The 16,115-nt window shown below is 58.9% G+C and overlaps 1 protein-coding gene and 1 non-coding gene across 9 annotated transcripts; both read right to left on the bottom strand.

Moving 5' to 3' along the window:
* Positions 1 to 32: 32 nt before the first annotated feature.
* Prrc2a (proline rich coiled-coil 2A) lies at positions 33 to 14,556 on the bottom strand. 8 transcript variants are annotated; one of them, XM_004846999.4, is made up of 31 exons: positions 14,364 to 14,555; positions 12,387 to 12,561; positions 11,730 to 11,907; positions 11,210 to 11,309; positions 11,046 to 11,118; positions 10,598 to 10,741; positions 10,323 to 10,480; positions 10,050 to 10,129; positions 9,764 to 9,906; positions 9,367 to 9,457; positions 9,039 to 9,258; positions 8,183 to 8,660; positions 7,403 to 7,590; positions 6,987 to 7,269; positions 6,410 to 6,620; positions 4,413 to 6,233; positions 3,844 to 4,112; positions 3,533 to 3,675; positions 3,220 to 3,349; positions 3,030 to 3,115; positions 2,684 to 2,896; positions 2,418 to 2,558; positions 2,233 to 2,307; positions 1,967 to 2,134; positions 1,695 to 1,777; positions 1,319 to 1,526; positions 1,146 to 1,244; positions 823 to 1,035; positions 642 to 736; positions 451 to 541; positions 33 to 352 (listed from the first exon to the last, which is right to left on the bottom strand). In XM_004846999.4, exons 2-31 carry the CDS (start codon positions 12,496 to 12,498, stop codon positions 212 to 214), a joined length of 6,435 nt encoding a protein of 2,144 aa, XP_004847056.2. In that variant the 5' UTR covers positions 12,499 to 12,561; positions 14,364 to 14,555; the 3' UTR covers positions 33 to 211. The 8 variants fall into 8 exon arrangements, with proteins under 8 accessions (XP_004847056.2, XP_004847057.2, XP_087066430.1 ...); XM_004847000.4 differs by having other exon boundaries at positions 10,323 to 10,474; positions 14,364 to 14,554; XM_087210304.1 differs by having other exon boundaries at positions 37 to 352; positions 642 to 752; positions 12,417 to 12,561; positions 14,364 to 14,556.
* LOC147828314 (small nucleolar RNA SNORA38) lies at positions 12,101 to 12,231 on the bottom strand. Its single transcript, XR_015451025.1, has one exon. It is a non-coding gene; the product is annotated as a small nucleolar RNA SNORA38 (small nucleolar RNA).
* Positions 14,557 to 16,115: the final 1,559 nt, after the last annotated feature.

Genomic DNA, 16,115 nt, shown 5'->3' with positions numbered 1-16,115 from the left:
CAACCAACCCATCCCCCAAATCATCATGGAAATATTTTTTTAAATTATTTTATTACTCTTTTTTAACAAACGGCCCCAGGGATAGGAGACGGGGAGGGGGAAGGAGGGAAAATGAGGCTCCAGCCCCACTGCCCCTCCCCGCCCGCCCTTTTCCCCTTATATATTTATAATCTATATACAAGCCCGGGGTGGGGCGGGGCCGGGGCCTCCCTCAGCGGGGCGGGGGCAATCCAGGCTCCTTGTCCCCTCGGGGCCCAGGCTCCTCTGCCCTCCGGGGAGGCCCCTCTCGACAGGGTGGGCCTGTGCGCTCCCAAGGCTTCGGCATCCAGCGCAGGGCGTCCGGAGGGGAGGCCTAAGGGATAGGTCCATGTGCAGGAGGAGTCAGTGCTCGATCAGGAACTCAGTGGCAGCTCTTGACCCGAGACGGGGGCTACAGGGCTTCTCCCTCACCTGCTGGTAGAGCTCGATGCGCTGAGCACGGAATACCCCGCTGTAGGTGGCAGGCGGGGCCTTGAGACGGGAACTGAGAGCAGGGAAGGACCTGAGGGAGAAAGGCTGTGTAAAGCCTGCTAATGCCAAGCCCTTGGCCCCAGCGTATGTAAAATCCAGGGGACAGGAGTCTGCACCCCAACCCAGCTCACCTTCCAGCCGGGGGAGCACGCGATGACCCAGATCCCCCAAGGCTGCTGCTCAGCTTTCTGTAATCCTGGAACGGCTTTAGTTCTACTGGGTGCAGCTAAAGGAAAGAATTCCTAAGCCGCCTGCCTCTCACCCCTCATTCTGAGACCCGGAATCCCTAGCCCTACTGTCCCTGTCCCTTACCTCCGCTCGCCCCAAGCTTGGGGGGAAGGGCCTGGCAGGTGAAGGCAGCACCCGAGCGGCAGGAGCAGGTGGGGGCCGCACAGCCAGGCTGGGAGGCTGCAGAGCAGGCCCCATGGGTAGCAGGGAAAGGGGAGGCGGCGCAGGGGGCGGCGCAGGAGGCAGCGAGCCAAAGTTCACCACAGGCAGCTGTGAGTCCACCACAGGCAGCAGCATCTGGAACAGACCACAGAGTGTGCACACTGGGCCAGGGAGGTGGTGTTGGGGAGAAGAGAAAGAAGGAAAGTGGGCAGAAAGAGAGAGGGAAGTGGGGCCATCAAAGGTACCTGCTGGGCCGGGGCCCCTGAAGAAAGGAAGCCGCTCTGTCCACCAGGCTGCAAAGGAGCAGAGTAAAAATCCGAAGGGGATGGCAGATCTTGGCGTACCTGCGAGGGAATAGGTGGACGCACGCCGACTCCCCTACAAGCGTCCTCCCAGCCCCCGCCTGCCCAGCTCTTACCTGAAGCAAGGGCGGGTCCGGCAAAGGGCTAGGGCAGAAAGCAGGAGAGTAGAGGAAGGAAGGCGGAGGGCAGAGAACTCCAGCTGGCAACTTCCCCAGCTCTGCCGCTTGCAGCACTGAGAAGTCCAGAAACTGACCCTTGAGAGCTACCCCAGAGAGCAGTGCTGAGGGAGGGGCTGGGCCGGGGGGGAGGTACAGGGGCTGGGACCTAAAATGAAACGGGGGAGGACTGGGTTACCACTCCAGAGTAAGTTACTGGGTCCGAGCAACCCCTGAATCCACTAGCCTCTGGCATCTGACACTGCGTCTTCCCCTTCCCTCCCTGCACCCTAACCCCACGGCCTTGTGAGGGGTGCAGACGTCTATCGAGTCCTACCTGTAAGGGTGCAGCGAGGGTGTGCCAGGGCGGAAGCTTCCATTGTTGGGGTGTAACTGGGAGTCCAGGGCTCCCCCAGAGACCTAAGAGCAGAGTTGCAAGAGCTCGTGTCTGGTCAAGAAAAACTCACCCATCCCACCCACTGCGCTGAAAAATGGAAAAACAAGAGGAGCGATGGTGTTTTACAAGTGAACAGCTCAGGCTGTTATGAGACAGCGAGCAGAGAAAGGTGAGTACTCATCTAGGGGAATGAGGTGAAAAGTGGGAGTCACCTGAGAACCGGGCGGCCCAGGGCTGCCGTAGAGGACCTCCGGGTACAGGCGCTGGCCTGAGGAGCTGGGCTCTGGGCCACAGTGCCCGGAAGCCAAGTTCTTGGGCTGTGGCTCAGCCGGGCCAGACACGCTGGGCGGCAGCTCCCACTCTCGGGACAGCAGGGTGGCCTGGCCAGAGAGGGCTCGTCAAGCCAGGTCTGCCAGCCAGGTCATGCCCAGCATCCCCACCCCAACCTCAGGCCTCCCACCAAACGTGCTCCGCCCACCTCGGGAACTGACGCCGCCGTGAGCCCCTTCTCTGCTTTCAGGTCGTCTCCCACCCCCAGGCGCAGGTCCGAGTCCTGGAATGGCGAGGGGAGGGAGGAGGAAGCACCCCATGATTGAGGCGCGTGCCGCCCACGTCCCACCTGCAGTCCTTCCCTTCTTTCCACTCAGCCCAGCCCCTGCAGACCTTGTCGCTCGTGCCGAACTGGACTGGAGGACCAGGTCGATGGGACGGCCGGAGGGGGCCTGGCTCTGGTCCTCTGTCCACATGCTGGGGTCGTTCTGTGCCTATGGGGCCGGGGGGCAGAGGCTGCTCCCTGGGCAGCTCCTGGAGTGGGGAACAGAGCCAAGTGGAGGCGGTGGGAGGAGAGGGAAAGCCACGTAGGGAACCCCAAGCACAGCAGCGAGGGGAGGCTGGAGACTGTCTCTGCGTCCTCCCCTTGGCCTTCTGACCTTGCTTTCCCCATCGTGGGGCGTGGGCACCCGTCTCCTGGGAGGATCCGAGGTTTCAGGGACCGCACTCAGGGGCGAGGGGCCTCCGGGCTGTGTGGGGGGTCCCTCTGCTGGCCCCTTGAGTCCTCCGTCAGGGGAACTTCGCTGGCTGCAGGGCCCTGATGACACCTGTGAGTCCCCACTCAGGTCCACCCCGCTGTCAGACTGACTCATCTGAGGACAGAAACAGGTCAGGGTAGAAAGCACCCCGTACCCAGCAGACGCACACAGAGACAACCCTAGGAAACGTGAGAGGGAGGGCAGCTCAGCCCTGCCCAGCGCTGCTGCGCCCGCCCACCCCTCTCACCTCCGCGCCAGCCACATCCTCAAACGGACTCAGAGGCTCCATCCAAGGCTCCACGGAGCCGGGCCGGTAACTCTTCCGGCTGGTGGCTGGAGGGGAGCACCGACCGGGACGGGGACAGGGACAGAAGACAGCTCTGAAGCTCAGCCCCTGGCGGCCCCCTCCCAGGCCTCCCCTCCGTGCGCCTACTCACCAGTGTGCAGCCGGTCCCAGAGGCGAGGCGTCAGGGCCTCAGCGTCGGCCTCTCTGGAGTCTGCCCGAGGGCCCAGGGCCTCGGGCTTTGAGCCCAAGAAGCCAGAGCCGTGAGGAGCAGGCAGGGGCTCCTATAGATAGGAAAGGCCGGGGACATGAAGCAGGGGACTGGGGAATGCAGAGTTGCAACAGGACGAGGCAGAGGGGCAACAAGGGAGATGTGTGCACAACGCAGGCTCCCAGTGAGAACCAGGAGGGGCCGTGAGGACACCGGAGGGTCTTCCCAAGGGAGAGCAGCACCACCCGGCCCTCACCTCCTGCGGCAGCTCTGGTTTCCGAGGTCGCTCCCGCTCCCGTTCCCGCCGTTTGTGGGGGAAGGGCTCAGCAACCCCAGTAGAGTCCTGGGGAGCCCCGCCTGCCTCCCTCACCACTGGCCCTGGCTCCTCCAAGTGAGGCTCTGAGGGAGAAGAGAACTATCAGCCTCTGCCCGTCGGGCATCCTAGCTCTTCCATCCCTCGCCTCCCATTCTTTCCCCACTGCTTACTGCAGGTCACAGCAGCAGGGCCCCAGGACCTGGCCTCCTCTGGGGACGGAGACCTTCCCAGCCCTACCTGGTCCCTCTTACCGGAACTGCCGCCACCAGTAGCCCTCTGGGGGTCGAATCTGGTTGGGGGCCGAGGGGCTGAGCCCTGAGGGGCCTGAGACGGCCCAGGCTTAGGCCTTGAGTGACCCCCCGGTGCTGCTATGCTCCCCTGGCGGCTGCTCAGCTGGGCCAGGGCCTGTTGGATGCCCGCAGGGTTGCTGTGGATAACTTGGTCCAGGCGGAAGACGGCAGAACTGCTGGGTGGTGGGGGAGGCAAGGGAAGGCCTGGCGGACGCTCCTCTGGAGGACGGCTAAGGGAAGCAGGCAGGCAGGGCAGGGCAGGGCAGGGCAGGGCATCAGCTCCAAGGCTCACTGGACTGTCACCGACCCTTCCCTACCAGTCCAGCCTGCACCTCCTGATTTCTCCCCCTCTGAACCCAAATGTCCTTTCCTGTCCAAACCCGACTTTCTAAGCTGCTCTGGGTTTTACAGGCCTCAGTCTACAGACTGAGACCTGACTGCACCAAGTGCTTCCAGCCCAGGGAAGCCCGAGCTTGGGAGGAGCCCACTGCCTGCAGGTCCTGGCGAGCCCCCAGCAGCCAGTCCCCCACCTTCGGTTCTTGGGTGAGGGCCAGCTCCTCTTGTCTCTTCCGGGCCCGGTCCTGCCCCCAGGACCTCCTCCACTGCTGCCGGCCTTGGCCCCCGTGCCTGGACGCCGGTTCTGCCGATCCATGCTGGGCCTCTGGCTAGAGAAGCTCCGCTTGCTCAGATCCTTGGCCCTCTGGCTCAGGTCTCCAAGGGACATGGTAGGAAGGGTGGATCCGGCAGCACCTGCACTGCCCCCAGGGGCCCCCACAGCCTTTGGGGTCAGAAGTGCTGGCGAGGGAGTCTCCTTGTCACCCCGGCGCTCACTGGCAAAGTCGCTGCTCTCCGACGCAGTCTCCCACTCCTCGTTTGCTTGATCCGAGTTCTGGTTCGACAGATCAGGAGACTTTGCAGCTGCCCTTCGAGGCGGGGGTGGTGCAGTGACTGTGGCCAAAGGCTCCTCGGCTCCAGGCGGGGAGGCCAGCAGGGCCAGGGGACAGGGCTTGCCCTCTGTCCCCCGGGCAGCGTTCTCCCGCTCCTGCTTCAGCCTGCGGAACCTTGGTGGCTTGTCCTGCTGCTGGGCCCGACCGTGCCGCCTGCGGCGGGGCCGCTCCCCGTCTTCTACTACACCCATGCTGGCCCCTCCACGGGCCAGGGGAGACAGAGGCCCTGGGACCAGCCTCTCCTTCGCGGGCTCCTTACTCAGGGGCAGAGGGCCCGCAGGAGGCTTCCTTGGAACCAGGGACTTGCCCGGAGGACTCCAGCCCGGGCAGACGGGAGGGGGCCGCCCGCCACCCCTGCCCCGGCGCGATGGCACCCCTCTCGGAGTGAAGACGCGCCCGCCGCGGGCAGCGGGAAAGCGGGCTGGGGCCGGCGAGGGGGGCGCGCCTGGCAGGGCCCCGAGAGGGGCCGGGATGAGCGCAGCCTCCTTGGGCGGGGGCGCCTCCTTGTCTGAAGGGGCCAGGTCGCTCTCGTGCGTCTCGCTGCCTGTCTCTGAGCCTCGCTGCCGGCGCCGCTTGGGGATTTCCTCGTACTCTGAGCCCTCGCTCCGGGTCTCACTGGCAGTGCGGCCTCGGGGAGCAGAGGGGTGGCCCGGTGGCCCTGTCGCCCCTGCACGCCCATCGTCCCCACGGAACTCCCGGTAACTGCGGAACTCTCGGCTTCGGGCTCCCCGGCCCCGCCCCCCATAGGTCCCCCGAAATCCCCTCCCTCTGGCAAAATACTCTCCTCGGCCCCGACCCCGGCAAGAGGCAGGGCCCACTCTCTCGTAAGAATAGTCCCTCCGAAGCCGCGGTGCCGGGGACAGGTTCCCACTGGGTGGGGTCTCCTTGGGCCCCAGCTTCCCCTTGGCCGTCTTGAGTGGATCTGGCTTTGGAGCCTTTGGGGTCTCGTCCCCCTGCTCCAGGGGTGGAGGAGGCAGCTCTTCAGCTTTTGCAGGTGGCGTTGGTTTCTTGATAGGCCCGGCCCGGCGGGGAGGGGCCCCCGGCTCCTCGGGAGGGACCCCACGGCGGCTGCCCCCCGGGCGAGGGCCCCAACGCGTCTCCGTGCGGCTCTCTCTGCGCGGCGGGGCGGGGCCCTGGCCTCCAAGGCCCCGGGTGGGCTTGCGGCCTGCTTCCGGCACTGCCAGCTGCGCAGTCTCCTCCTTGAGGGGCTCCTTCTTAGGCGGGGGAGCTTGTATTTTGGCAGCGTCTTCATTGCCTGGGGGCCAGGGGAGTGGACGGGGCCCCGAGGGAGCGGGCTCCTCCAGAGGGAATCGAGAGATGGGAGGCCCAGGGGTTCCGTTCTCTGGAAAGCCAGGGTAACTGGCCAGATAGGGGGGGGGGGCAGGCCCTGGAGGGGTCTCGCTCCTGAAGACGAGACAAAACAGAACAGAAGGAAGTATGTCAGACCGAAGGGAACCGCAAGGGGTGGGGACGAAACTCTCAGCTGTTGGCCGGCCTTTCCTGTCCACCCCTAGCACCTCCCCGAGACTCACAGGCCAGGCCCTGAAAGTCCTCCCTCCACTCCCAGCACCAAGACTCACCGTAAGCCCTTATCTTCTTCGTCGGCAGCCTGGCGCAGCGGTGAGGTAAGTGGGCGCGGGTCTGTGGGTGGGGTGGTGAACACGTCCCCTACCCAGGCCAACTTTGGATCCACTGGTGGGGTTCCCCTTTCCCGTAAGAGAGGGGGTGCGTGGCGCTCAAACGGCTCTGAGCTGGAGCCCCCACTGTCTGAGCGCTCCCGGGGAACAAGGCCTGGGAAACAGGAGTAAGAAAACGATCCTTTCACGCTCACAAAAAGCAGCACCCCTTCCAGTCTTCTGTTCCGTCAGCATCTCCACCTCTGGATCCCAGTAAGTCCAGGCTCTGCCTGCTCTTATGAAACAGGGTCACCCACTTGGCTTCCCTATGATGAAAGAACCAAGCCCTACCAACTAAGGAGCACTGTTTCCTTCTTCCCCAATCCCATCCTCACAACAAAACTATCTCAACTGCAGCACATAACCCCAGCCAACTAGTAACTCCAGTCCCACCAGAGTCAGTGAGACCCCAACAGCTACTTCCCAGGACGGAAGGGAAGAGCTCCCTAGCCACCCCTGCCCGCCCTCCACGGTCTCTCACCAGAAGGATGCACGCCAGGAGGGTAGAAGTCCAGAGGCGGCCGGCCCTGGAGCAGCCGGGGGTCCACATAAGGTGGGATCATCATCCAGCGGGGATCGAAGTTCATTGGAGCCATGGGTGGGGGCCGGCCCAGAGCACCGGGGTACAGGGCCTTGGGCGGTGGCGGCGGCGGAGGCCCCAGGGTCACGGGCTGCGGCGGTGACGGAGGCAGTGGGGCAGGAGGGGCAGAGCCCTGTTGGTGCTGCTGCCACTGCTGCTGCTGCTGCTGCTTCAGGAGCTGTTCCTGAGGAAAGAACAAGGCAGTGCGAAGCTCTCGAAGCCCTACTGCACATGTGCCACAGCCTGGACAGCGGGGTCTGAACATCCACAGAGGAACCCAGAAGAGAAATGCACAGGATAAAGCCTCTGTAGCTCACCTGCTGCTGCCGCTGGAAACGAGGAGGCAATGACTTCTGATATTTGGGGTAGCCTAACCCCTGACTGGGGGGCTGCCGGGCAGGGCCAATCCCATCACTCTTGGGTTCCACTTTTGGGGCTGGGGGTGTGGTAGGTGGAGGAACCTCTTCTGGTGGTTCAGGACCTTTTGAAGGCAGCTGGGGTTCCACTGCATCGAGAAACAATAACTTAGTCCATCAAGACACCCCAAGAACACCAGGAGTTCCAGCCCTGTCCTGAAGCTCACTTCCCAGACACAGGTGTCTGGCTGACCCTACTGCACTGAAATCCCTTGTGCTTAAGAGCCACAATCACACTCTACAACCTCAAGACCCAATGAATGGTCCTGATACTAATTTACTATGCAAACTCTGAAAAGAACATCTCAGTCTTGTTCCATCCTGGCCTATAGATGTGTCTCCCCCACCTCAGTCTTCTTGGTACTAGGGAAGGAACCTAGGGCCTACACGCCGAGCTACGACCCCTAGCCTTTATGTTTCAGAGTTTTGCTAAATTGTCCAGGCTGGGCTTGAGCTAGTGATCCGCCGCCTCAGCCTCCTAGAATGCTGAGATCATAGGCCTGTGCCACCACGCCGGGCTTAGAAGTGGTTTTAGAACCTTCCCTCCTCTCCCGTACACCCATACAAATGATAGGAGCCCTTTCCATAGCACCGAGAATCCGATGCACCAAAGTGCAAGCCTTCCACTTCGTCTACTCCCACCCTCAACCCCCACGACCCCGCACCCGTCCTTCCTGGTACCTGGGCTGGCCTCCACGCCACCACTGCTGGTGTTACTGGTAGTGCCACCACTGCTCACCAGAGTGGGAGCTGGAGCCACACCTGGACTGGGGGTGGCCTGGGCAGGAGGGGGCTGCGCTGGCTCTTCAGGCTCTTTCTCTGGTGCCAAGGCAGGTGCCGGCAGTGTGGGGAGCTCCTTGGGGGGTGCAGGAGGTGGAGTGGAGCTGGGGACAGCAGCAGCAGCAGCAGCAGCAGGCGGGGCAGCAGGTTCTGCTTTGAGCCGCTTGTCAGGTGCCCCAAACTTTTCATCGAGACGCTTGAGCTTCTCAGCACAAGCCGCCCGGCGCTCCTCCTGCATGCGACGCTCCTCCTCCTCGCGCCGTCTCCGGGCCCGCTCCACCGCCAGGGAGATCTCAGAAGAAGATTGTTTTCGCCGCTGCCGCCAGGCCTCATCCTCATCCTCGGGGGCAGGGGGCTTGGAAGGCGGCCCCGCGCGATCCTGTCTCGGCAGACAGACAGGCCAGGCCAGTAGGTCACTATGCTTTCTACCCCTCTTCCACAGATCAGCAAACTGTCTCTAGCTACAGGGCCAAGGATCAGGACTCGGGGCTGTTGGCCTCTCTCAGTGGAGAGAAAGTCATCATCCCCATCTCTTCTCTTCTTGGTTTCCTTTAAGACCCTAGGTCTTCTTATTCTTCCTCACCAGCACCCCAATTTCTGTCCCAGACTCCCCTATACCAAGAACGTTCCCAAGCTTTCCAGACATGCAACCCAGGCTCCCTGGACTCCACGGACCTTCAGCCCTCCCTTCAGCTTCCTGTCACTCAGCTGATCCCTCCCACAACTGACCCTCTCTACCCCTCATTGAGATACTCACTGGGTAGTCCCCAGGGGGGGCCCAGTTCCCAGCGGCGGGGCCCCGGTGAGGTGGGGGTGGGGGAGGCTTTGGAGCAGGAGGCCCCGGCTCTGTTTCTGGAGGCCGAGAGGTCTCTGCCCAGGCTGTCTTGGGAGGGGCCGGTTCGCTGGCAGGGGAGGTGCCCTTTTTGCCATCTGCTTCAGGGGGCCGTTCCTCACCAGCAGCTGGTTGGGACTCCTTGCTGTGAGCAGATCAACAGTGGAATTAAGTTTGGCCCCACTCAGCTCCTCTGAGTGCCGGACCTGGAGAGCAGCAGCCCCCGCCCCGCCCCGCCCCGGCCCTGACTCACCGGCCCTCAGCTCCCTCCTCATCAGAGTCTCGCCCATCTTCCTCATCGCTGAACTTGAGCTTCTCGGTGTAGTCAACCTCCTCGTGGGCCCCTGAAGGGAAGAACCAAGAGCTGTAATCCACACTACGTGACCGTCAGTCTCAGGGGTCCTCCTAGGAGAAGACAGACAGTGGTCTGGCACCACACACAAGGATGCACCATCAATGTCAACCCCTCCTGCACAAGTCTAGGTCTGCTACGACCTGTCGTTCTCATTCCCGTTGTGTCAGGACTTGGTTGTTTTCCACACATCTCCCCTGCCTTTCAGTGTCTGCTTTTCCCACACACAATTTCCCATTTTATTTCTTCAGACTTTGCCTTTCAAGACCCAACTGTTTGATCCTTAATGTTCACTAACCTGCCCAGCCATCATCATTCTCCTGGTCCAACTGGTCAAACTCTTTGAGGTTATCCTCTTTTAGAATAGAAGGCCGACCCACAGGCTCTACAAGTCGGATTGGTGGCCCTGAGCCCCGAGGACCTGCCACACGGGGGAAACGGCTATGGGTGGACAGGGGAGAAGAGCAAAAAGACGGCATGATGTACGACCACATATGAAACTGGGCCTCCGGGCTAGAAAACCATCTCCTCCCCCAACAGGCTTCCCCTGCTCCCAACCACAAACCCAGACCTGGACCGCTCACCTGGGCCCATCAGGAGTGGGGTATCTGTAAGGCCCCTGGGGTCCATAGGGCGGAGGGAACGGGAGGTATGGGGGATACATCTGCAAAACGGCCGACAGTGGCTGCTCAGAGGAGCAGTCAACAGCCTGCCAGCCTTTAGATGCTATCGCCCACCCATTGTCCTCCGTCTGTCTCACAGGTGCCTGCTTCCTAACTGTGCCCTCCAAACACTAAGTCTTGACTCCTACACTAGCTTCTGGTGGAAGGACGCCAAAGTAAGATTTCCAAACTCACGAAGGGCGGCATCATCCCGCGGTAGGGAGGGAGCTGGGGTGGGCCCGAAGGCTGCAGCGCCCCCCGGGGATCATGACCGTGATGAAGTTTGGAGTCTGGGCCCTCCAGCTCATCAGGGCCACGGCCCCCTCCGTCCCTCCAAGTGGCAGAATCTGCACCTCGGAAGAGAGAAGGAGACAAGGAGAAGAGGAGGGAGAGATTAATGATTCAGGGGAGAGAAAGTGGTGGTGAGAAGCTCTGAGATGGACCAGGTAATGTCCAGGGCTGCCACTCACTTTGGGGGCGGAGGCTTGGTCCGGGCCCAGACGACTGCTCGGCAGACTCCTTTTCCTTGGCAGCCTTGTCCTGGTCGCCAGCCGCCTGCAGGGTCGGAAATTCCTCTCGAGAGAATCGCGACAGTAGGTTTGATGCCCTTCCACCTATTGAGATGAGGATCCAGAAGGGCCAGGCACATGTACTGAGGATGTACTGTGAAAATGAAAGGCTCTGACAGCTACCAGACCATCAGGTGCCAGCCCTGAAACTCAGCCCTGTAGTGAGTACAGGTGTTCACTCTCGAAGAGAAAAGGACAGCTCTGGGACCACTGCACCCCCTCACACAAGACCAATACTGAGTACAGGGGCCAAGGTTCAGCCAAAGCAGACCAAGGACACTGCAAGGAGTACAGTGCAGGCCTCCAGGCTTACGTGGAACCTGGGCACAGCTCCCCAAACAGTGCTCACCATCTCCGTGTGCTCCATGGGTGACGCTGGCCTGCGCCCAGGACTTTACCCCGCTTGGAACCGAAGGAGTGTTCTAGGGAAGCAGGGAGAATACATGGTACATGGCAGTATGAGCAGCAGGGCTCCAAGCCATTGTTCCCCAGCCCTGCCAGTTCCCCAATTACCTCGGGGGCTGCTGGGGGTCGTTTCAGTTGGTTGGAGGCAGGCGTCTGTGAAGCCGGCAGTGGCTGCGACTCCGGCGGCTGAGCGGTTGAGACATCGGAACTGAGGAAGCAGTAGAATGGGAACATTATACCTTGAGCATGAGATGCCACCCTAGTTCTCCAACCGGAAGTAGGGACTGACTCTAGGTCCCTCACTACCATTTACAAACATTAGGACAAAGCTTTTTTTTTGGTACTGGGGACTGAACTCGGGAACTTGCGCTTTCGAGGCAGGCGCCAGAACATTAGAACAAAACTTTAATCGTCAGTTTCTTCAAGCTCTCCCTCCATTTCAAAGAGAACTAAAGATTCATTTCTTAGTCATCTATCAGGAAACCTAGAACAAGTACAAAAGGTGCCTCCCTCTTTATCTCTGCCTTAATACAGAGGCACTGAGGCTGGCCCAAACCAAGCCTCGATTCATCCTGAAGTGCAAAGCAGAAGTCCTAATTGTTCTAAGGCTTCCCAAGCCTCTGTCTACCTCTTGGGGTCGGACTGCTCCTGTTTGCTTGCCCATCCTGTTCCGTCTTTCGGGACTAGTGAGACATTGGGGTCATTGCCTTTGTTCTCGGCTTTCAGGCTTGGAAGGTTGGCTGGGGGTGGCATACGCCGGGCAATGGCAACTTTCCCGAGACTCTGCAGGCCATGGCGAGGGGCAACTGAAGAAAGGCAGAGAGAGGATCAAAAATTACCTCACAAAGGAGATCTGACAGCCTCCTACCCCACGCCCCATTTAGACATCCTCGATGTCCTATTACCCACTTACTCTAAATTGTTTAGAAGCCACCCTTCCCCTTGCTAACAGTCCTGGAAATCCCTTTGGAAAGGCTGAGATATGTTACACTGGTTACTGTATGTGAGATGGTTGATCTTGAGCCTGCGGGGAGCAAGCTGGCCCCAGATGTCTCCAAATCCACATTTTTTTGCCTCCAACTCTTACGTGTCCAGAGACAAGCAACCGAAGACACGCCTTTGTAGGAGGGTAACTGGTGTTGCCCCAGAGCCCAACAGCCATACAGGACCCTTCTGGTAAAAGTGGGAGGTCTCTAGCGTTCCTCTGGTTCCCCTTCAAAGAAGTCTAACATACACCCTACTCGTGCCTGGCCAACCATTAGAAGCATCTTTGCAGGACCCTCACCAGCGGGTTTCTGGATCTCTAAGGACTTGCCCTTATACGTATCAAACAGGTTGAGCGAGGAATACTTCTTTCCATCCTTCCCCTTGGCAGTCGGCCCCGAGCGATCGGACATTGCGCTGGAAGCTCATTGAGTAAGTTGGGTCCTGCAGGCACCTCCCCCGAAACGAGCCGGAGCCTGTGGGGCAGACAGCATCTCAGTCTCTGCTCCCTCCACAGGCTAAGGCAGGAGCCTACAGGCTCCCCTTCGTTCTCACTAGGGCCCAGACATGTGGCCCTTCAGTGTACCTTCTCACAGCCTATGTAAACTCCCCAGCGTCTTTAAGCAACTGTCTACTCAGCACCCAAACGCCATGTTCCTTCTTTCTCTTGGACACCTCCCACAGAGAAAAACCAAATAAAAATCTAGTGTATCTTCCCAATATAAATGCTCTGGTATTTGTGCCAGTGTTGAAAGGCTAACAGCCTCTTCATTATTGTCAAAAGTAATAATCTTCTCTCCACCAAAATAATTTGGGACCTACAATAAAACAGGACAAGCAAGTCCAAGCCCCAGAGAAAATCAGAGAGAGGCATGCAAGTCCATCACACATGACCAACTTATTACACCAGGTCCTTAATCATGCCCCTGGGCCCCGGGCCCAGGTTCCACTCCCAGCAGCCTTATGTCCCATTTGGGGAGTTCTGCAGGAAGGTATGCTGGGAGTTTAAGGATTTTATGAGCTTTCTCTGCCACACTGGGAACTGAGAAATCCTCATGGAACAACAAGAGCTGTACAAACTGCCAGGCTACAGAACTCAAGTACTTGAAATACTGTCTTTTCCTACATTTGCCTCCATCCTGGCTCCTAGGAATAGTCCTGTCTCCGGAAGAAATAATAGTGGCTCTGGTTTAACCTACACAGAATTGAAAAAAAACAGAGCATTTAAGGGTGCTACCTGGAGAACATCCTGTAACTGTGGGCCAACTACCAACTTCCATTTTCCTATCATTAGAAACATCCATCAGGAAACATTTCTTTCCCTAATAGGTCCTGCTCCCCAAGCAGGCCGAACTTCATCCTTAGTCCATTCTACAATGACCAGGGGTTCACTTGTGGGTGGAAACAGTGCAAAAGGAAAGGGATGGGAGATGGTGAGAAGAAAGCAGACAAGTCCAGGATGAAAGCCAAAACCGGGGAGACAGAACTTTGTGACACGCTGGAGATGAGGGGATGTGGATTGCTTTGCAGGTACTTAAGGAGGCCAATCTGTGAAAATAAACATACAAAGAGAAAGAGACAGAGGAATCGTAGAGTGAACAGACTAAAATGAGAACGCGAAAGCAGGTGGGAGACAACATATGAAAACTGCAATGGCGGTGAAAGGTGCGGAGCAAAAGGAAGGGGGTAATATGAAGGGACCGAGGAAGCAAAGGGGGGTTTGCGGAGGAAGGGACCGGGCTAATAAACGCAAGGGCAGAGGAGGTCCCCACTGAAGAATGGAAGGCAAAGATGCGGGATAAAAGCCAGGTTCCAGAGGGGGAGTGACGACGCATGGGGGAGCCAGGGAGACCGCGGCGCAGGGTCTCATCCCGAGAAGCCCCCCAAGAGGAGGTCCGAAGGGAGCGGCCCACCCCGGGGCGCCAGGGAGGGGCCACAGATGGCAATGAGGCCCAGGAGCGCAGCGGAGGGCGGGGGGCTACAGACCGAGGGGGGGGTCGCGCCCTGAAGCCAGGACAGGGGTGGGACCGAGAGGCTGCGGACCCTGAGAGAGGGGCTGGAAGTGCGGGTCTGGGAGTAGGGGTGCCGGAGGGGGAGGGGCAGGCAGGGCCGGCAGCAGGAGGACAAGATGGCGGCGGCTAATGGAGACTTCTCGTCCCCCCGGCCCGCCGCCGCCGCCGCCGCCGCCAACGCCGCCAACGCCGCCAACGCCGCCGCCGCCGCCACCGCCGCTCCAGCGCCGGAAAAGGGCGTCTGCGCTCAGCTCGTCCACACTCACCTGGCCGGGTGCGCGGGGGTCCGGGACCGGGACTTAGTGGCTCCCTGGGGCGGGATGGCGGTGGGGCGGGGGCGGATGGCGGCGGATGGCGCCGGGTTCGGCTCCTCCCGTCTCCCTCGCTCACTCCGCGGCTCGGCTCCGACTAACGGCCCATCCGGGCAACCGCCGCCCCCGGGAGTGCCCCCCCACTCCCACCTCCCTCCGCGGCTGGACACGCCCCTTATTTACATAAAGGGCGGGGCCCTTTCTAGCCTACTCCTCTTTACTTCCAGGACTGCCTTTTTTAAAAAACTGTGCGGAGCTTGCAGGGGTTATTTGCATAAAGAGCCGGGAGTTAAAACGCTAAGATGCTGATTGGCTGAGGGGGAGAGCCCGGCGTCGGCCGAGAGACGTGTAAAGAGGGCGGGAATGCGACGCCGGGTCGGCCGAGCGGTTGGGGCGCACAATTTACACGAGGAATGGTGGGAGAAAGAGGCGGGGTGTGCGTCGTGCGTCCGTGGAAAAAACGGAGTGGAGAGACGTAGGGGCGCTGAAAGTGGAAGAAAAGATACGAGGACCCTGGTGCTTTCCTCGGAAACGGAGAGGACGGGGCCAACGGGAGGCTTTAGCCAGCAGAGGGTGGAGTTTACCTAGTCCCTGGAAGAGTTCAGGCTCACGCGTTCCTTCGCGAGAGGTGACGGCACCGCAGAGGTGGGGCCTTTCATTTATTAAATGCGTCATGCAAATGAGGTGGATAAAGAGACCAATCCAAGGGTTTAGAGAAGCACAGGCGTTCTTTGGGGAGTTCTTATTTGCATAATAGATGCAACATTTGAACAAAGCTAGGCTAGGAATGATCCCTTCATCAAAATACCGGCAACCAATGACTAAGACGGACATTTAATTTTATAACCTGTAATTTTTATGAATAGATTTTTATATTTGAGATTATTGACAATTTGTATTCGCTCAACAATGGGTTTCATTTTACAAAGTGCGGTACTATTTTCTCCTCTTTGTCTCTTACTATTTGACTGTAAAACCCTTTGCTCTCCTTGAATTAGAAGAAATGAAGGTAGGTAGAAAGACAAGATCATAATTTTTTTATAGCAAAACATTTATTGGTACATTTTAGGCATACATAATGATAACACTTATAGGGAATTTGCACCTATAAGGAAGATCATAATTTTTTTTTTTTTTTTTTGGTACCGGGGATCGAACTCGGGTCTTTGCCGGAAGATCATAATTTTAAAGTTGTGCTTTTAAGAAAAACTGCAGTTGGGCTGGGGATTTAGTTCAGTGGTTTTGCCGCTTGCTGTACAAGCGCAAGGACTCGAGTTCGATCCCCAGCACCAAAAAAGAAAAAGAAAAACTGCAGTTTCAGGACCCAAAAGTTCCTCAAGCTTTTTTTCCACAGAGGAACACACACACACACACACACACGCACGCAATATCTGTTTGTCTTTCTGTCTATGTCTATCTACGGACATTAAAGATATAATAAGTGCAGGGCGTGGTGGCACAGGCCTATAATCCTAGCACTTGGAAGGCTGAGGCAGGAGGCACTGAGTGGAGTACATAGTGAGTTCAGGGCCAGCCTGAACTACATAATGGGACCTTATCTCAAAAAACCTAATTAAATAATTAATTTTAAAATATAAATAAATATATAACAAGCAGCCAGGCACTGTGGTGAAGCCTGTAATCCTAGCACTCTGGGAGGGTGAAGTAGGATTGCAGGTTTGAGTTCAGCCTAAACAATTTAGGGAG

Source organism: Heterocephalus glaber, unplaced genomic scaffold, assembly GCF_053883595.1.
Source record: "Heterocephalus glaber isolate CG9 unplaced genomic scaffold, H.glaber_assembly_v1.0 deba00001141, whole genome shotgun sequence".
Taxonomy (NCBI): domain Eukaryota; kingdom Metazoa; phylum Chordata; class Mammalia; order Rodentia; family Bathyergidae; genus Heterocephalus; species Heterocephalus glaber.
Note: the sequence above shows the minus strand (reverse complement) of the source record. Positions and strands in the feature narration are given on the sequence as shown.

Coding starts and splice junctions, on each gene's coding strand:
- Prrc2a (XM_021260114.2), bottom strand. CDS start 12,498: ATGTCCGATCGCTCGGGGCCGACTGCCAAGGGGAAGGATGGAAAGAAG. Junction 6,621..6,986: donor TCCTGGCGTGCATCCTTCTG/GTGAGAGACCGT, acceptor CCTGTTTCCCAG/GCCTTGTTCCCCGGGAGCGC. Junction 3,676..3,843: donor TACTGGTGGCGGCAGTTCCG/GTAAGAGGGACC, acceptor CTTCTCCCTCAG/AGCCTCACTTGGAGGAGCCA.